At 36.2% G+C, this 21,455-nt stretch overlaps 1 protein-coding gene across 2 annotated transcripts; it reads right to left on the reverse strand.

Annotated features, from left to right (window-relative positions):
* Positions 1 to 785: 785 nt before the first annotated feature.
* LOC128868612 (uncharacterized) lies at positions 786 to 3,593 on the reverse strand. 2 transcript variants are annotated; one of them, XM_054110902.1, is made up of 2 exons: positions 3,227 to 3,593; positions 786 to 2,981 (listed from the first exon to the last, which is right to left on the reverse strand). In XM_054110902.1, the coding sequence occupies exon 2, from the start codon at positions 1,980 to 1,982 to the stop codon at positions 858 to 860; it is 1,125 nt and encodes a 374-aa protein (XP_053966877.1). In that variant the 5' UTR covers positions 1,983 to 2,981; positions 3,227 to 3,593; the 3' UTR covers positions 786 to 857. Both variants share the same exon structure in this region, with proteins under 2 accessions (XP_053966877.1, XP_053966878.1).
* Between the last annotated feature and the right edge of the window lie 17,862 nt (positions 3,594 to 21,455).

Consider the following 21,455-nt stretch of genomic DNA (forward strand, 5'->3'; position numbering starts at 1 on the left):
GTAGCCTACAAGCTTCCCCAATTGTCAGTACTTCCGCCTGAAAGACACTGCAAGCATTAGGGAGACGCACAGATCTTTCAATTTTAATTCTATGAGAATATATACCAGCTCCAACACCACAATCCATTTTACTGCCATCTGTATAGACTGTCGAAGTTATTTACAGATAATCCCTTATACCATTCCACCTTAGATGGAAAGAGAGTGGCAAAATTCTTATTGAATGTTACCGTCGGGACGATGTAGCTGGTAGATTTACCTAAAAAATTGTCTATGACATCTTAATGCGGACAGGCAAAAGTTTAAGAACTTGGAAATCGTTTATAAAAGCTGCTAAATTGAAAGGCACTAAGAGGTATATATCGCACCCCCGCAAGAAAAGTGACACAAGTCAAAAACATTAAATTGTGCAGGAGAGTAAAAATTAAAAACTGTAAAAATAAAAATGCTATATTTAGTCAAAACTAATCCTTGGTCCACATGAACTTATTTTTTTGTGTTGTTTTTTAGACTCAAAAGTATAATTTAGATTTTTAAGCAACTTTGAAGCATACAGAGTCTTCAAAACTACCCCTATTTTAACTTGTGTCATTTTTCTTGTGTTGCTAATTGATGTATTTTTATTTGTGACAGTATTGAATATAGTAATAAAAAACATAATAATATTTCACTTTATTTAGCTTTATTATTTATGACTAATGTAATTTTAAACATCAGTAGGTACAACAAAAAATAACTCTGCTTACAAAGCAGTATGTAATTTAAACAAAACTACTGTTGTTAAATAGTTACATACATTTAAGAAAATAGTGAATTAAAAATACTGAAATAACTTTGCGGGATGTGATTTGAACGGATCAACTCCAAACAGTCTTCTTTTTTTTTCCTTCGATCACTATTTTTTTAGAGTAAGCTTTCTTCAGAGTAACAGAAGAAGATTGGGGTTTTCTCTTTCGAACTTCAATTTCTGCAAATTCGTCCTTGTATGACAGTTTGAAAAGAAATGAATCTGGTCTAGACTTCTCAAACCTCAGAACTTTAAAATCAGTCATTTTTATAGTGTTGCCAGTCACATCTTTAGCATAATTGGTGCCTGTCATACTACTTAAATGTTTTAAATCAAAGAAATCTAAATGACTCATTTCGTTCACCTGATATGGATTTCCACGCTTCTTGGCTGTTCGTATTATTGTGACATACTGTTGGGGAATAATAATTGGACCACTTTTGAGTGACTTTTTTATCTGTTTCTCAATTACAGAATGGGCTGCATCACCCTCATTCTGAGTATGGCCGCAAATCAAGAATTTGTGTGTAATAGCTTTTATTTTCAGTGTTTTAACTGCATGCATAAACATTGCAATTATATACCGATTCTTGTTTTGTCCGCAACAGTTGTCCGAGTAGAACGTGAATTCCAAATTGTCATTATTAATTTCAGAAGCTTTCTTCTCCAGATACTTTAATATGCAAGATCCGATTTCATTCGCACCACGATGTCCTTCGCCCTCGTGCCAAAAAAAACATTCCACAGAATCGTTACCAACTTCGCAAATCGTAAAATTATAAGAATTTATTTTCGATTTGTAATAAAATATTGATAAATTTCCTCTAGGAGACGGCATCACCGCTTGAAGATCAAAAGTTGCAAGAACAAAATTATCACCAACACATCTTTTATCCTGTTCTTTAGATTCACGACTTAACCTTTTTTCTTCCTGATGCTTCTCGTTTTTTTCCTTTGTGCCTGGTACTTCTGGTGCGTTTTTGTAAGATTCGCACAAATTGCATAAATCTTTTTTCGGGGAAAAAAATGAAATATTAAACTCCCCATTAAAAATACGTGAGTACATCATAAGATTTGCTGCTGGTTGTTTTTTTTCGGCTTGTTCTTTCATGTAGTCTCTATGTAAGTCAGCTAAACTTTTACCACCATCTATGTACTCTCTGGAAGTAGTGGCACGGAGGTAATGGCTTTCCATGCGTGGTATCGAGTTGATATGGTTTCTTACGGATTCTTTTATACCAGGTGCAACTGTGAAATGATTTGAGTGTTTTCCCCTCTTCTCTGGTTTAAGAAATCCATTTTCTTTTTTTTTCCAAAACTGTTCTTATAGGTCTGTCGTTGATTCCCAACGTATTCTTAAAGAATAGTTTGCAAACTCTCAATTTTTTTGCCTCTATCTGAAAGTAGAATGCGTTGTTCAATTTTCTGTGGTTTTCCGTGCGCGTGTACCTATATTTGGGCTGTATACTTTCAATGTTCCCAGCAATAAAAGATCGTTGTTGTTCTAAGTTGCCAAGTGCCCAATAGTTGTTGAAAATGGTCTTTCTTTGATTTTCTGAAAACTTGGTTGAGCATGAAAGTTTGCATTTGTCTGTGCATGGTGCTAAAATTTCTCTGGCTTTGATTATTTTGGACGTCTTGGAAACGGATTGATATTCTTTTCCCATATTTCTGAGTCGTTTCGCTGTCTCTTTTTTTCTTGCTGAAATTCTAATTACTCTCTTCTTACCACGTTTAGAAGACGAACTTGGTGGTGATGATTCGTCACTTAATGTTAATTCATTACTTGATGTTGATTCATCACTTGATGTTGACTCAGATGAAGAAAAGCTGGGGTCGGCTATTGAATCATCGCTTAGGTTTAAATCAGCATTGCTTTCATCTGATACAGTTTCTAAATTTTCATGATCAGATACTTTAGATACTACACCATTTTCTATTTTTCTTAAGACGAATTTTGTATCTATTTTCTCGTCCATTTCCATAGTATACTGCTGTAAATTATCTGGAACAGCCGAGGATTCAGCAGCTTGCATGGGTTCCCCAGATTCAATATTTTCAAGTTCAACATAATTGGGGTTTTGTACTTCAATACTCCCAATATCAACAGATGTTTCCAAGGTATCGGTGTTATTCTCATCTTCCAAGCACAATCGTAAAATTCTCGAAGCTCGAGAAGACGAATCCATTTTATCTAAAACAAAATGAAATATTTGATAGTTTTAAAATCAATGCTTATTGAACTGTCCCTTAATTAGTTCGTTTATTTAGAAAAATAAAATAACTGCACATAACACGTTGTATTATATACGATTATGTGGTTGTAACATAAACGAAGAGTTTTTTTAATGGCATTCCTGTCATAAATGCAAATAAAATAAAAATGACATAACAGAAAAAGTGACATATCACAAAATAAATCGTCAACAATATACTTACATGGAACAAGAAAAGTGTCCTAATCCAAAATATTATTATAATGTCTTCTTGTTACTTTCACTTAAAACAGGAAAAACGTCATAAATCAAAATAATGTCTATTTTCCACTTTCAAAGCAAACAGGATGCAACACGAAAACTGTCACAACTTAAAATATGTCGGTTTTCCGGAGCAGCGTAACAACCTCACTCGTTGGAGATCTAGACACAACTGTAATGTGTCACCTTTCTTGAATCAACAAAGTTGTTTGGCGGGAAAGTACAAAACGACACTAGTGGCCTCTCGGGAGAATTACAGAAATTTAACTTGTGACATTTTTCCTGATTGACTATTGACTTCTTTAGAATATAATGGGCACATAATATGAAATTTGAAAATTTTTGAGTTGTGTCGCTTTTCTTGCGGGGGTGCGATATGTATGTATATATGTATACACCCGCTGACTTTATGGGACTTTCTAGACTTTCGATTAAGCTTACACAGCAACGATAGGTTGCACCGCATCTATGCCTAAAATAGATAAGAATAAAAAAAGAAATACTGTATACTGGGGGGTACACGAGATCGCAGAACTTAGAGATATTTAGCATCCACAAGCGTAGAAAATATACTAGAGCCAAAAGATTGGGCCCGGCGATAACGGAATGCGAAAAATACAAAAAGGGCAGAAAAGAATTGAGAAAAGCTATAAGCCAAAGCAAAAAAGACAAATGCACCCCATTAAGAAATGATCTAAACAGTAACTCATGGCGGTTGGGCTACAAAATCGGTATGAAAAGGCTAGGAGCCAAATCTCCTGATATGAAAACCACAGTGGTAAGCAAAATTGTCGACACACGCTTCCCAACATACTGCGCTGAGAGGAAAGAATTCGAGAATGAGGCAACGGAACCTGTCTCATTCACAGAAGAAGAACTAATAGATGCTACCAAAGCAATGTAATGCAATAAAGCGCCAGGACCTGATGACATAGTTGCGGAAATATTGAAACTATTGGCAATCGAACGCCCTCTTTTGCTGCTAGACATGTACAACGCATGCCGAAAAGAAGGAATTTTTCCAGAAATATGAAAGAAAAAACAAAAACTTGTACTAATCAGTAAGGGAAAGGGAGATCCAGTTATGTATGCTGGATAGCGCAGGAAAACTCTTTGAGAAACCGATAAAGCATAGGCTAAGTGAAGCCGTAGAGAACAGTGGCGGCCTGTCAGACAGGCAGCATGGTTTTAGAAGTGACAGATCACGACAGTCGGTTCTACGTTACCGGAACGACCCGGATTTATATCCGCATATATGTATGAAGAATGTTTATGCTGCTACAACAAAAACAACAAGCGGCAGATCTACCTTAGAAGCCATCCAAGTTGTAATAGCTAGCGTAGAACATGCTCAGGCAGGTGATCGATACTCCAAACGCTTAGTATTACTAGCCACACTCGGTATTACAAATGCTTTCAACAGTTTAAGATCGGACGATGCTTCATAATTGAAGCGTTAAAGGTAAAATTCAAGATCCCAAATAATCTATTGAAGATTATACGTAGCTATCTAGGCAATCGCGTGCTCTTATACGAAATGCGAGAAGGATGCAAGACTAAATAAATAACAGCAGGTGCAAGCCAAGGATCAATACTCGGACTTGAACTGTGGAATATAAGCTACGATGAAATCCTTCGAACAGAGATGCCTGAGAGTGTGCATTTAGTGGGATACGCAGACGACATTGCAGCTGTAACAATCGCCCGAAACACTGACGAAGCCAAAAGGAAGGTAAATCAGGTGATGATTCGAGTTCAGACATGGCTAGAAGACCATGGATTAAAGCTGCCCACAGAGAAAACAGAGCTAATCCTTCTAACCAACAGACGCATCCCATTAGAAGTAGATATACAAGTACGCGATGCTACTTTATCGATAAAAAGAGGGGTCAAATACCTAGGAGTGCAATTAGACACAAGGCTAACTTACTAGGCGCACATAAATAATGCTGCCACAAGAGTTGCCAAGTACGCGGCATGTTAAGTAAGCTCAAAGCAAACTTTGAAGGTCCAACGCAGAACAAGCGAAAACTTTTAATGGGCACGGCGAACTCGATTCTCTTATACGGATGCGAAATATGGGCAGATTCGCTAAGAGTGCAATGCCGGGGGACTGCAATCTGTGCAACGCACTTGCGCTATCAGAGTTTCTCCTTCATGCAGAACAGTATCTGAAGCAACAGTTTTCGTTATCAGCGGAACCATACGTATAGATCTTCTCAGGAATCCCAGTACTACTCTTCTCCGATATTTGAATTCAAACGCTCACACTTTCGCAGGCAAGATGGAACTCTGAACTGTATGGTAGATGGACAGCGAGACTGATAACCGATCTAAAAAAAGTGGGTGGAAAAATAGCAGGATGAGGTAAACTATTACCTCACACAGTTTTTGTCCAAACATGGGTCCTTTCGCAAGTGTTTGTGGCGAATGGGAAAAGTGAGCCTACCAAACTGCATACTCGTATTGGGAGATACTGAGTATGATGATGCGAAGCACACCTCTTTAAATGCGAGAGGTGGAACATATAGAGAGAACAGCTCTGCAACGACCTATTGGTGTATTTACACCTGAAAAAATAATCGAGCAAATGATGATAGATAAAGCTAAATGGAATGCCGTCGCAAACTTCGTGAAGGATATTATACGAAAAAAGAAGCGTGAAATGAAAACTTATGCTGAAGGGCATTGAGCATAGGTTTCTCAAAATAGGCGACCCTGGACGCAGGGTGAGTAAGAAAGTGTCCTACTTAGGACGCCGTCTTGGCCCTCTACCTCGAAACAATGCGGAAGTATTCCCGGGGTGGAGAGATATTTTAGTGGAATCACCACACTCGTAGTAGCGACGGTTACTATATGGTGCGATGACATTTGTAACCCAATCTCATCGCAAAAAAAAACGCTAAATTGAAAACATATTCTTTAGATTGTAAATGAATTTTTAAAGCAAAAACACAACAAAAAATGGAACATTGTAAAGTGCTGGAGGAGCTGCCCTCCGTAAAATAACTTCGACCTACACTGTGGCCCAGTTATTTATATATTCTGTTCGTACTGTTTGGTGCTCTATTCCACATTTCTTTCCGGTAAGTAGTGCTAGTCCAATTTTGAAATATTTTCCTTTTTTCTGGCGACTTGCTTTTTTCTCACACGGGTTCGTCCCATTTTAAATTGTAAGCCAATCCTATTTGATTTGAAACCTCAGCGCAGAAAACATTTCCTTTTAGAACTATTTTTGTTAGGAGGTGTGGAAGCCTCAAGTCTTCATATGCAAAGACCGCTGTTTTGGATTATATTCTGTCACAAAAGTACCGAAAATTGTTCAATAAAACGCAAAATCGATGTTTAATCATCAAAATTTATTTTGCCGCCTTCAAAATAGGTTCCATTCGAAGCAATACACATGTGTCAACGATTAGTCTAGTCATCAGAGTGCATTTTAAACGCATTTGAAGAGATCTTCTTCAGCTCCTTCAGCGAATTCTCCTTAATGACCTCTATCGACGCAAAGGGGCGTCCGCGGACTGGCAATTTAAGTGAATACGGTGGATGATATTTGTCGAGTTTTTGATCAAGAAAGAGTTCCCAATTCGAGCCTTGTGAGACGGTGTGTTATCATGGTGCAAGATAAATTAGTTTTCTTTCCATAAATTGGGCCCTTTCCTACATACATTATCTCTCTCAAACGTCGCATAACTTCCAAATAATATTATTTATTTATCATAGAACCATTTGGAACGAATACCGAGATTCCGAGTGCACAACGCCATGATAATCAAAGAAAACGAGTAGCATAGCAGTTGAGTTGGTTTTTTGGGTTTCGGCTCATGTGGATAGCGCCATTCAGTCGCCTGTTGACTGGTTGACTGGTTTGCACGTCAAACTCATATACCCACGTCTCATCACCTGTTATGATGCGCTGGATAAACGTTGGGCCCGAATTCACTTGCTCAAGCAAGTCTTCAGCCACCTTCTTGCGATGATTTTTTTTAAAGGAATTCAACTCTCTTGGAACGAGTCGAGCAGCCGCGCGTCTCATACCCAATTGATAGTGTAAAGTGTTGCGAATTGATTCGTGAGACATGATAAGGTCACGAGCTACCTCCCTCAAACTTAACTGATGGTTTTCCAGCACCATTTCTTTGACTTTGTCGACGACTTTCTTTTCATCCGTTGAAGACGTTGATGCGCGACCAGATCGGGGTAAATCTTCCATGACTTTTCGGCCCTCTGCGAAAGTCTTATACCCCTCGAAGACCCGTGGTTTTAGACCTCGCCATATTTTGCAACATTTTCAACGATTTGGCAAACGAAATCCCGTTCAAAACACAAAATTTCAGACAAATTCTTTAGTGAAAATCGCAGAGCATACCTGCCTTTGCCTGTATAATTAAATGCCAAAAACAAGCTAATGGACAGCTCGAGTTCAAACTCTGCGACACTATAGAGGACAGTTGTACCAACATTCCAGCAAAAAAAATGTAGACGTACATACATATGTATATGTAACGCGCGCGTTTTAAATGAACAATTTCCGATATTTTTTTGACAGAATGTGAATTTAAATGTAATGCAAGCGTATAAGTGTGACCACAACGCTCGATACCTGTTTCAAATAAAATTGATTACTTATTTACTTATTTTAATAAAATGAATGTCGTTTCATTAGTTAAAAATAAGAAAAATGTATTTAAAAAACTTAGAAACTTTTTTCAACGTTACTTTTTCAAATACCCACAATGGAGCGTAGACTTATGGCATTAAGTGTGCATACTCGTATGTAATTATGCGCCTTAAGTTTCTCTAAATTTAGCTGATTTATGTATGTATATGTATGTATGAGAATACTACTTAGTATATTTTCGGAAATTTCGCTGAACGACCCTCCACGCCACATGTGCTCGTACCCAGTATTGATGAAGTGATGTGGCATGAACAAATCGTTTACTCAGCCACAGACACTTTGATGGACATTTCAAAACAACGAGACTAAACATTAGTGAATTGTTATAAAAACAACAGCAGAACACACCGCCGAACAGCCGCTGGAACATATTTTGTGGGAAGCACAAGAGAACCAAGGCAATTGTAAGCCACACAAACGACAGAGGAAGACAGGCAGCGAACACTTGTTTAATGTGTGTTTGAATACAAAAAAAAATAAAATAAAAAATAATAAAAAAATAAAAAAAAAATACAAAATAAAATAAAAACACACAAGAAACCAGCAAATAAAAGAAAGGACAAACGCTGCATGAAAGATCAAGGAAGACAATAAAAGGCAAAAAACGGGTTACTGGCGACAGCATACAACAGAACGCATACGATTTTGCCATCAGAAACAGAAACAGGCCTGCTTGGATAATCAACAAATAGAGCAAAAGTAATAGCCGTTGATTGTGTTGATTATAATGACGGAGACACGCATACTTGAACGCGAGTACAGGGACTTGTAATGAACTAAAAGCTAATGATTACGTTGTTAGCATTGAAGGAAGATATGAGTATGAATGTTAAACTGGTCTGGCTAGTGAATTGCAGATGAATTGTAGCCGGAGCCAACAAGTTGCTAGAAAAAAGTGTTTGTTGTTATTGCTTCGGTTTCTTATTCATGCAACGGTTCCAGGTAAAACTAATGAACAAATATAATGTGCGCCAGGAAACATGAATACCGTCGAACCATGCATAAGCAACTCGCTTCACTGATAAACGGACATACGTACATACATACATACATGCGCAAGTAACTCATCTCCTTACGCAGACGACGGACTGTCACTGTAGGCATTCGTGCGGTGGTACAGCAGGAATATTTGAAAAACTGGATGGTGAGCAGGCACTTCTGCTCGTATGCATGTACATATGTATGTATGCACTTACGTATGTATGTATGCATGTATGTATGTATGTTGTCTGCACTCGTATGATTGTATGTAGGTATGTGCTCATGAACAGCAGGTATGAGAAGCAGCAAAAAAGCAGGAACTTAAGAACTACATAAAGTGAAACTACTGAGTGAGCATTCAAGAAATGCAAACACCAATGCACAAACAAAAACAAAGCCGTGTAAATACTCTGTACATATAAAAACATCAATGCACTTGTCGGTATTTAGTTTTCTAGTTAAAAGACTTCTAAGCATCGGGCTGACGCATTTACTTGCAGCAACCAGAAACAAAACAACTGGGAAAAAGTGAAAAGCCAAGCGTAGAAAATGTGAGAAAACAAAAGTGGATTAAAAAGCGTATTTATTTGGTCAGGTACACACATGCACAAATACCAATGTTGAACAGGGAAGGCAATGCTTGCTTCTTAGTGGAAATTTAATACCCACAAAGTGATTAAACAACTGCCGACATGGCTGTTTAAATAAGGCGCAGAGGCGTGTTCAGGTGGTATGGACTTGTATGTGTTCATGTATTTAAGTGTAGTGATGAGGGAGGAAAAATTAAAAATTAAGAAACATTAACTTTTCTACATTAAATGTATGCACAGTGGTGTTGGGCACAGGTGTTTCTTTTATCGAACTCATTTGATAAGCAAAGAGCGAAAACTTGTATGTTGCTTAAAAAAAATTTAACTATCAAAATAAATGAACCCGTTTTGTACTTGATTTGAACTTTAAGAGACTGAAACAGAGGGGCATTGTAAAACGTCTCTCAAAATGCGCGCATAGATGTTTTTGAATAATAAAACATGTCAAATAAGATTCTTTCAGACTTCACTACATTTATTCAAAATACGGCTCTCAACAATTGGATGTGAAAAACTAAATCATGTAAATGTAAGAGCATCTACAGATAAAATCCAGCTATAAAAGATAGGAAGAATCCAGATAAAATTCAGCAGTCCATTTATGAAAGCCTAATTGTTTAGAACGTCGAGATATCGATGGCGATTGAAGGTTGCTCAGCAACACTTTGCGCTACAGCAACAATATTCTCAACAAAATCTGCAGTTTTTGAGCTACCAGTTCTTTTTCTATCCTCGACAGAACCATTTTCTTGGTATTAGTACACCAACCTTTGAATTGCTGACTCATTCGGACGACGCCAAAAAAATCACGAATTTTCGATATGTTGTTCTTAAAGATCGACAATTGTTATACTCGTAGTAAACTTCAATAATTGTACGCGTTGTTCTTTGTCGAGTCAAATCTCATCTAATCTTACGTAGGAGAGAGGGGGGGTCTCGGCAAATATCACGCAATTTTTTTCTGATTGAAACAAAAAAATTGTACATGCTTAAGATTTAATCTCAAGCGTAATCGTAGTATGATTAAGATCATTCACTAATTCGTTCAAAAGAAAATAATTTCATTCATACTACGACGTTATACATTACTATTGTCAAACCACTATATCTGTTTTATACCAAATAGCTCAATTTAATCTGAATTTGCGGTACAGTGTAGCCCGTCGGTTGTTTTCGCGCCACTATGAGCCGAACGCCCTATCACTCAGGTTGACGTTTGACAATTCCGGACTTTAAAGAACATGACGGAAAATCATTTGCTCCATTTCGAATACGCGTACCGATTGAGCCGCTGAATGCCTTCATCACGCCTATTGATCTCTATTGCCCAAGTATACGTGATGATTTAGAGAAAATATGACGCATGACATGCGGTATTTACTTCGCATCTATCACAAGAGCTGCAGAGCATAGGCGAACAGCTCACATTGCACCAGCTAAGCAAGCGCGTATGTACCGCAAAGTGCGACCCTCACGGATTGTCGCAAGACGAGCTAATGAGTTACTGTGCGCAAGCGTCAACGGCTTAGAGTGGCTAGATCAGAACGAAGTGGAAGGAGCAGATGATTTTACTGAAAATCATATGGACATGTTGGTCCCAATAGTCTCTCTTGAAACCGCGCATGATTCGCCATGGACTGAATTAGAGTAGATATTCTGTTTTTAATCGCAGTAGTTACGATTTAAGTCTTCTACTCGTATTGTTAAATTTTTATTACACTTATAACTCTCAGCAATATTGATTACTAGTCTTAACTAGTCGTAAATAAAAGCACGAAGCAAATTTTTCTTCTTTTTACAATAACAATCCAACGCGTTTACATAAGAAACCCACATTTTGAAAAATCTCACGTGAGATTGGGGGATGGGGGAGGGGGTTGAATAAAATCTCACATCTCACCAGGGGGGGAGGGAGGGTCAGAAAATTGAAAAAAACACCTCACGCAATTTATGGACGCCCCCCAAACAGTAGCACAACGAAGAGATTCATGTGGTATCTACTAGGAAAGTCCGTATAAGGTGCCACTAATTCAAATTATTTAAAAATTTACTTAAACAGGACTATGTGGGTGCCAATTTATAGGTATTTACAGCTTAATTTCATAAATATTTCTGAATAGGGTTGCCACCTAGTTTTTAAACTCAATTTTTATTATTCAAAATATTACAAAAATACTCCAAACAGTACCAAAACGAAGAGGTGCAGGTGGTATCTACTGGAAAAGGTTTCCACTTGTTGAAGAGTATGTGGACCAATTTCCAGTTTGCTGTAGCGGCTGGTATTATTTGATCTTACGAAGTATTTTCTCTTATCGACTTTAACTTTCAGACCCACTGGATTTGCTTTATTAATGAGTTTTAACGCGTCACAATAGCATTCAGATCTGAATGCTCTTTGTAAAGAAAGTTGCACCAGGGTCGACTTCGCAGGTAACAATGATTAAAATCACATTAAAAATCATAGTATAAATATATATCGTATCTTCTTGCTTGATACGAGTTGTAACATCGAAAGAATTCGTAGTTTTTCCTTCTATCAGATACGGTTCACGCCAAGGTCATAAATATCAGGGACGCGAATTTCATTGGTTCATCTTGGAAGTTTCTTTCTGTCGATGCTGTTAATAGCTTTTTTAAAGTCTACTAATAGACAACACAGTGCGACATCAAAAATCAAACCGCACCGGACCTTTTTTTTCTGAAAATATACCTATTCAATAGCAAAACCCTCGCTGGGTTTTTAAAAGTTAGCTCGATTTTTTTTTTTTATTGCGTTTTGAAGTTTTCTATTTTCATGAGATTTTGGAGTTTTACCTGTACGCTAAATTTGACTTATAAATCGACCTTTGTTTGATTTAATCGATTTATTTTGTCATAGCTTGTGCAGAAATGTCGTACATGTACAAATAAACTTATTTTGAGAACAACCTATATCTCAATACGCAATTTTGAATACCAAAATTTCGAAAAATTGTATGTTTTTACCATTTTTTACTGTAATTATGAAAATAATTTTATACGTAACCACCCGTTATACACATTTTCAGATTTTTCTATTTTTGCTAGTATTTTTTCCAGATACGTTTTTCCAATGAATATTGGATGTAACTAAATGTGATCGTGAGTAGTGATAAGCAAGATTGGTCTCACAAGACTTTTAGCCTGTTAAGTACATAGAAAAGTGGCTAGCACACATTCCAAAATAAAAAGTATAAAGAAGGTTGTAGTCTGTCTTATCAGGAAATGTTTGTTTTAGAAATTCCAAAATTTGTTCCCAACGATTTTACCTGTTCTAAGATCGCAGCAGTCTTGCATGGAATTGATGAATCTGATGAATCTGATTACTCTGATAATGATGATGTTGAAATTCAATCATTATCGAAAAAAGCTCGTCTCTAAGGTTTTAGTACGTAAAAATTCTTTATTTTAATAAAAAAAAAAAAAAATTATAAGAATTCAGGTCTATATTCTTTTTACTTAATCTATTTAATATTTTAACTACAGAGTTTTTAAATATTTAAAAAAAAATTTAAAGCAGAGTATAAAAAAATTATTTTTATGAAGAAAAATCTTGCTAAAAATTTATTTTTTTAGAAAATAACAAACTTAAAGTTCAGTTTTATGTTTTTATCTTATAAATGACTTTTTTAGTACATTTTGCAACATTTTTGCTAGAAGAAATAGTGAGAAATTTTAATTATTTTCATAATTACAGTAAAAAATGGTAAAAACATACAATTTTTCGAAATTTTGGTATTCAAAATTGCGTATTGAGATATAGGTTGTTCTCAAAATAAGTTTATTTGTACATGTACGAAATTTCTGCATCAAGCTATGACAAAATAAATCGATTAAATCAAACAAAGGTCGATTTATAAGTCAAATTTAGCGTACAGGTAAAACTCCAAAATCTCATGAAAATAGAAAACTTCAAAACGCTATAAAAAAAAAATCGAGCTAACTTTTAAAAACCCAGCGAGGGTTTTGCTATTGAATAGGTATATTTTCAGAAAAAAAAGGTCCGGTGCGGTTTGATTTTGATGACCCCAAAATTGTCGCACAGTGCAATGGATGTCAAGTTCATGCTCATAAAACTTTTCGAAGATTTGGCACATTACGAAAAACTGAGCTGTTGTTGTTATATTTGCTCGAAATCCACATTGATCATCGTCATCTTAGCATCACAGTTCGGGGTAAACTATTACTTCGGTTACCATTCGCCTCCACGTTACTCGGTCATCAGTTTTTCGTATGGTATCAAATATGCCCATAGCTCCGAAGTCGTCTTCAATGCCATCTCTCCATTGTCTTCTCGACCGGCTACTTCTTCTGTCGCCCTGTGGACTTGTTTCGAAGATCCACATTGGTACTCGCCCAAAATATCCTCTACCGCAGAATCAATTCTCTCGGCGAGTATATTAGTGAAAATCTTGTATGCAATGCTTAAAAGATCTATGCCTCTGAAATTGTTGCAAACGCGTTTGTCTCCTTTCTTATGAATCAGAATAACCACACCTCGTAAATTCCAAAGGCACTTCTTTCCATGCGGTAAGTATTCCGAGCCTCTACTGCCCAGCATCACATGCATATAATACATAAGTATTGGTATGAGCATCCATCTTAAAAGTGGTCGGTCGGTTATCATGCAAATAAAATCATGCTATTCCTTCATCATGCCCATTGGTTCATATTTCGACGCTTTGTCCCATAGGAAATTGTCAATTTCTTAGTGGAGAGAAGTTTGAATCATACAGAAGCTGTAAAGTTTTTATATCAAAAACATCAACTAACTAAATTACTGAATGTAACAACTTCAAGAAATGCATAATTTTACATCTGCAGAAATGAATTCGTGGCCATTTTTTTTTAATTTTCGTGACATACAAGTTCTTTAACCCACGATAGCACATTTCTTACGCAACTTTCCAGCAGCCAACGCACAAAATTGCCAACTAACCGGATATTTATGCGCATTTATTTATGTGTTTGTATTTAAAAAAGTGCGAGCACTAGACAACCTTAGTCCAAAAAAACGAATATGCGTTTATAATACCACAAATACCGGTACATAAGTAAATAAAAAAACAACAAATGTTAAATATCTTAACACTTCACTTCATTTAAATGCCTACGCACCAGTATTAATCTGTGTAGGCGTTAGCTGTGCAAGTTTACGTTGAGCTTCTTTTCCTCACAGTTGCGCACCACTTCAAAATGTCCTACGCAAGAGAGTCTCACATTCAGCAAATTCATCAAACTATAACTAATTTAGGCCGGAATTCTCAAAACTTTTGCATACTCACATGCATATGTACAATACATTCAAACCATTATACAAAAAAGTAGTAAAATATACCAGGGTTACTTTTAATATTTTGCGCCTTTGCAACGCCACACGTGTGATGAGCTGTAATTCGATACGTTTATCGAAAAGTTTGGTATTTTTTAGCATAAACTTACATACATCGTTTTCACTTACGAGTTTTCATTTATTCTTTTTTTCATTGAGTTGAAAAATTTTTCTCCCCCAGAAGATGGAATTAATTCGTAAAAATTTTCGCGCGTTGATTTATTACGATTTTCGACGTGGATTATCGAGACAGGAGTGCATTGATCAACTTATGTACTTCGACTGTTGGCGTGGAAGCACCACACTTAGCTACTGTCAAACGATGGTACTACAAGTTCGAACGCGGCTGTCAATCCTTGTAGGACGAACTTGTAGAAGAACCGATCAAAAACGGTTGCTGTGCCAGAAAAAATCTATGTTTTGCATCAGTTGTTAAAGTTTTATACTTTATTGCGAGATAGATGCATCCTTGGGCATTACTGTGGCCAGCATACATTCAATATTGTTCAATATTGTATTTCTCCGTAAAGAAAATTTGTTCTCATTCGATATCGCATAATTTGACAATTACCGAAAAAATGACTCGTGTAAAGAAATATTAAAGAAATTCAGTCACGTTGGTTCAAGGTAGGTCTATGACATCGTAACAGGTGATGAATCTTGGGTCTATGTAACTGAGTCGGCCAACAAAACAGCAATCGCTAGTATGGGTGTTCGAAGACGAGCTTAATCCCACGAAAGCAATTAGCGGGAAAAGTACCTCAAAGCAAGACGCCGGTTGTTAGGAAAAAAAACTGATCATGTCGCAACTATACCACTACAGAAACTTAAAATAGTCAATTCTGAATGATACACAACTATTTGCTTGTCAGTAGTTTTTAAAGTACTAAGGAAAATCAACCGCCGAAAACGAATCGTCGTCCTTCACCAAGCCAATGCGAGCTCTCACACGTCGGCTCACACAAGAGTGTTTTTGATCACCAGGGGCTTTGAAAATTGGTTCAAGCGAATACAGAAGTGCATTGACTTTCATTGAATATTTTTTTAAAGCCACTAAAGAGGTTTTCATAATTATTTCACTGTGTTTCTATTATTGGGCATAAAATATTAGCTTAAGCAAACAGAAATCCAAACAGTTTAAACTGTTTCATGTTCGATCGATTTAGCTCCTGGGCGATGCTATCACTACTAAAATTCCGGTCAACTTCGATTATTTCTGTGATTTTATTGGCATTATCATTTCCTTTAACATCAAAATTTCCTGAACAGAATCGGCGAAACCTACGAAATGGACCTACTTAGCTGTTTCAGTATCGGCACCATAAAAACTATTCACAATTTGAGCGGCCTAGTTTGCATTTCCTCTTTGTTGATTTGCATTGTTGACACCCTGTAACTCACTACAGAATGGGACAAACAAAAAACAGCAAAAGAATTTTTTTACTGCGTAATGTCACCTTGACAACGAGCAGGAACCTAAAATTGTTTGGTCGATGGGGTGTTTCCTTGTTCGCTCCTCTCGGAAGCATAGGGCCTCGACAAGACTCTTCATCGTGGACGGTTCTGTGCTGTTGTTTTTGCACCGTCCCATGAGATGTCGGCATCTGTTAGTTCACGCAGCATCGATCTTCTTTAAGTGTTTTTGGTCGACCGCGACCTATGCTCCCTTGCGGGTTCCAGTCCAGTCTTTTTCCCGAACCAAATATAAAAGTCAACCATCGTAATAAGACCATTTTTAAGAAGTTTTTATGGAGGTATTTTCTAAATTTTTGGGTTTTACGAATATATGGCATTACTCTACATGTTTCCTTGATTTCGAATGTTCTTGAAAATATTATTTATGAAACGAATCGGTTGATTATTGGAGCCATACACATGAGCTAGATGAAAACAAATGCTTTTTTTAATATTGACTCGCTAGGTGGCACTCGGGTCAATATATATCAAAAACTCGCATTTCGGATCCGTTTCAAAAAAAATTCAAATCTTAGTTGCATGAAAATAATATTTCTGCCAGCATACGCTCGAATTGATATCATTTGAAAACAAAACATTTGAGGTTATGGTTAAATTCAACACAAAAATAAATTGATTTTTGTGAAGCAAACTATTACCACTTTTAAAAGTTGTGTAAAATGTGCTCCAGTCTACAGTTTCTTTACGAATTATTTTTACGATACCTCACAATTTTTTGTTTTTTTTTTTTTGGTTTTTGCTGATAACCTGTTCTCTAAGATAAATGATCTTTCGCATTCATTCATCTCTTTTTATATATTTTTACAAGAAAACTAGCAAAATATTTATACGACTATAAAAAGCATACAACTTCAGTAGGCACGCGCTAAAATACCTCAGCAATACAGAAATTTACAAAAATTTCGCCATTAATTATATGACACATCAAAGCGTCTGGCAAATGTAATTAAAAATATTACGAAAATTCTGAAAACTTGTAAGTATTTCCCAATGCGTTTTGCCAATGTGTCTGTACAAATAAACACACATTTTGAGTTAAATTGCGCGTGAATTATGCGATTGTGTAGCTGGCGTTGATTTTATGAGCCAAAAGACAAAATCGAAAAGAAGTGGATGCAAAATGATTTACTGCCTGTACACATACATAAACATAGGTATATATGTATATGCAAGCATGTGAAAACTAATAATATATAAATAATTTACGGAAAAATTGTTGGCACATATCAACGCCATCACCTTAGGTAGGTGGGTAGGTAGGCAGAAGTGGCAGTCGGCCTCTAAACAAACTCACTTAGGCCGTTGCCGATCCATTGTGATACCACAGCAGCCGTTTACCTGCTACTCCTCGTTAAACCATTTTATTTTTGGTGCAAGTCCATTGATCTGGCTCTGACACGTATGCCCCTAAGTTCGTCAGTATCATTCAAGAATGGTGAGCCAAAGTGTCTAAAGCTAGTGGCATGCCAGGCAGGAGAGTGACGAAGAAGATGTCTGACGGACTCTTCCTCCTACGCATTCTAGCAGCTTCTGCAATAGTCGAAAGGGTGTACGTTCAATCTTTGAGCATGTCACCCACCCTAGGAGACAGTAGCTTGTGATGAAAGCAACTAGCACAGAGACTTTTTTCGTTGACCTATTAAGTAGCGCCTTTGAGCGCCTGACGTTCCATTGTGCCCAAATGCTTTTTGTAGCGTAACATGTCATCCATCCACTCATGTTGGCTGAAGTGACAATGCTATTTGCACCACGCAGTTTGCAGTTTGAGAGGGGTATACCTACTAAAATCTCTATATCAAGAGGAAGGCAAGTGGTAGTGCTGCCTCCCGTTAATTTTTTTGTCTCACAATTTCCGGGTATGGCACTGTGACCTGGCACCTAAATCAAATAACCCCCCTTAGCAAGGGTGATCTTTAAAGCCAGAAGTAATTGCATTATGTTTTTTGGCCTTTACAATATAAGCTGTAACTTTATGTAATTTAAATGAGAAGGAAACAATCCAATATTTTCTTGGACGATGCCCATTATTAAACTAATACAGTGCTACATTTTCGTTTAAACGCATTGCATTTTTTTCGTTTACTTTAGAACTGTTTTAAGATTACAACAATAACAACAACAAATATTCTTCCAAACTATTCGTTAAGGTAACAGTAAACCATCGTTGCATTTCTTTCTTATCTATTGCTTTTTGCTGTAAAATAACGGGTCTCTATTTAAAATTGTGCTTAAAAATGCTACATATTCATATAAACGCATAGTTTGTTAAAGAGTGCAGTAGTGAAGTTAAAAGTGATCAACTTGTGAATATTGTTTGTAACTGAATATTTTGGTAAATTCTTACAATTTTTTTACACATTCATTCAAATTTCTGAGTTAAATTAAATTTTTTTACCTAATTTCTTCAGATTTTCTAAAATGTCTAAGGCAAAATACTTAAGGGGTAACACCACTGTAGAAATTTCAAAAAATTGATTTTTTTTTTATAAGCTTAAAAAGTTCTTTGAACCTTTTAAAATAGAGAACAAAAAGTTGTAAACATTACCGAAGTTCATTTCATAAATATTTTAAGCTTTTAACCAAGCGTTAGTGACTGCTACCTAACGACTTCTCCAAATTTCCAAACTTTAAACGCGTTTTTCTCAAAACATGTTTTCTGAAATTGGCACGCAGCATAACTCAAACAATTTTAAATATTTTTAATCAGGTTTTTCACTACGTCTGTATAATAACCTTCTTAAGAGAAGAGCGTAGGGGATTTTTGATAGATTAATTTAAACGATTTTTATAATTATTTAAGTGCCGTTTTTTTAGTCCAAAATAGAGTTTTTTCCTTCAAATGCGTGCTGATTCCACAAAAATAAATATGTTTTAAATCCCCTACGTGTTTCTCTAGCTATTCTTATCTAGATTAAGAAAAAAAATGTTTCTTTGTTCCAGATTAAAATTTGCACCCTCTGTGCTGCGTGCCGCGGAGCTCTTTCAAGAGAAACCACATTACAAAAATGTCTCCAATGCCGCCATTTTGTAAAATTTTTCGATCAAACTTTGTAGTTTTGTATTTTAGTATATAAGTAATAACTTCCCAAATCAGAGTGATTGTTTTCCCTTTCCTTCTATATAAAAAAATTCTTTAAAAATCGAGTTTATTTTACGCGTGTACAGTGGTGTTACCCCTTAAATGATGAGGAACGGGTATGGGTCAGTGTTTACCATGAGGAGGGCTATTCCAATTGTGAAATTGGACGAAAAATTGGAAGATCGGAAGGAGTTGTGCGTGCTTTCTTAAAGAAAGCAGACAATTATGGAATAAAGAAAGCAACAAAAGGCAATAGTTGAGCCTTGCCAGCTGACCAAAATGCTGCCCACACCATATCACTGACACCACCAAAGTTACGCTTCGCCATGTGTACATTATTTTTTTGTAGATCATGCCAATAACATGAGTATGAGTCAGGGCCATCTAAATTGAACTTCTTCTCGTCCGAAAACACAACTTTCCTCCATTCCGTAGTCCAATGAATGTGTTTACGGGCAAATTCGAAACGAGCTTTTTTATGATGTTCCTTTAACATTGGCTTAGACTTTGGTTTTTTCCATTTTATATTTTCATCACTTCGTAAAATGTACGAAATGTGTTTTGCCGTTACAGGAAGACCCAATTTATTTTTTATTTGTGTGCAATTCAAAAAATTTTTCGTAGCCTCATACTTTATTTTGTTTTTGTCACGCTGTGACAATTTTGTGTTGCCTTTTGTTGCTTTCTTTATCCCATAATTGTCTGCTTTCTTTAAGAAAGCACGCACAACTCCTTCGGATCTTCCAATTTTTCGTCCAATTTCATGATTGGAATAGTCCTCCTCATGATAAACACTGACCCATACCCGTTCCTCATCATTTAAGTATTTTGCCTTAGGCATTTTAGAAAATCTGAAGAAATTAGGTAAAAAAATTTAATTTAACTCAGAAATTTGAATGAATGTGTAAAAAAATTGTAAGAATTTACCAAAATATTCAGTTACAAACAATATTCACAAGTTGATCACTTTTAACTTCACTACTGCACTCTTTAACAAACTATGCGTTTATATGAATATGTAGCATTTTTAAGCACAATTTTAAATAGAGACCCGTTATTTTACAGCAAAAAGCAATAGATAAGAAAGAAATGCAACGATGGTTTACTGTTACCTTAACGAATAGTTTGGAAGAATATTTGTTGTTGTTATTGTTGTAATCTTAAAACAGTTCTAAAGTAAACGAAAAAAATGCAATGCGTTTAAACGAAAATGTAGCACTGTAGAACTGTACCTTCTTTGGAAAGAAGGTAGTAATGCCAAAATAATGTACAAAATTAGTAAATTTTATTACGGGTGCTATAAAGTACAGACAATTTATTATAGATGCATATCCACCTTTCCCCTCCAAAATAGGACTCTTCAAGGATCACCTTTATCTGTGATCCTCTTCACTATAGCGTTTGATGAGCTGGGTATGACTTTATCTAAATTTAGCACTGTTGAACATCATTTACTCATATTTTCAAAACATTCTTATAATACAGATGTCATAAGAACGTACACAGAAATTCTACATCAAATTGATATCTGGTCCACAACCTCAGGCGCTTCAATTTCTCCCGATAAGTGCAAATTACTACATATGTATAAAAAATTAAATTGCGATATAGAAATAGCCTTAAGTTCTTAGGTTTAATATTAGATAAAAAGTACACTTTTACTGAAATAAACATAGATCTAAATTAGAATTAATTAAGTACCTGTCCACAAAGCGCTCATTTATCGGTCCGGCATTGTTGATAAACGTCACAAAGTCTCTTATCACATCAACTTATCAGTACGACTTGGAGATTTACGGACATAATGCTAAAAACAAATTAAAGCTTCTCAGACAGGCCTGAGAAGATCTCTACGAGCATTTCCAGCAACACCTCTGAAGAATATTTTTGCGGAAACTGGACTAACTTCTATCGCAGATAACGCAGAAGACTGTATTGGTAAACTTTACGCTAAGCTTATAACAACGTCGGAAAACGCACTTCGAAAAGATGTACAGCTTGCTATACTTCGAAAGCGTATTCCAAAGATAC

The sequence above is a fragment of the Anastrepha ludens genome, chromosome 6 (genome assembly GCF_028408465.1).
Source record: "Anastrepha ludens isolate Willacy chromosome 6, idAnaLude1.1, whole genome shotgun sequence".
NCBI classification, from domain to species: domain Eukaryota; kingdom Metazoa; phylum Arthropoda; class Insecta; order Diptera; family Tephritidae; genus Anastrepha; species Anastrepha ludens.

What these genes read in the sequence shown, in the direction of transcription:
- LOC128868612 (XM_054110902.1), bottom strand. Translation starts at nt 1,982, where the DNA reads ATGGAAAGCCATTACCTCCGTGCCACTACTTCCAGAGAGTACATAGAT.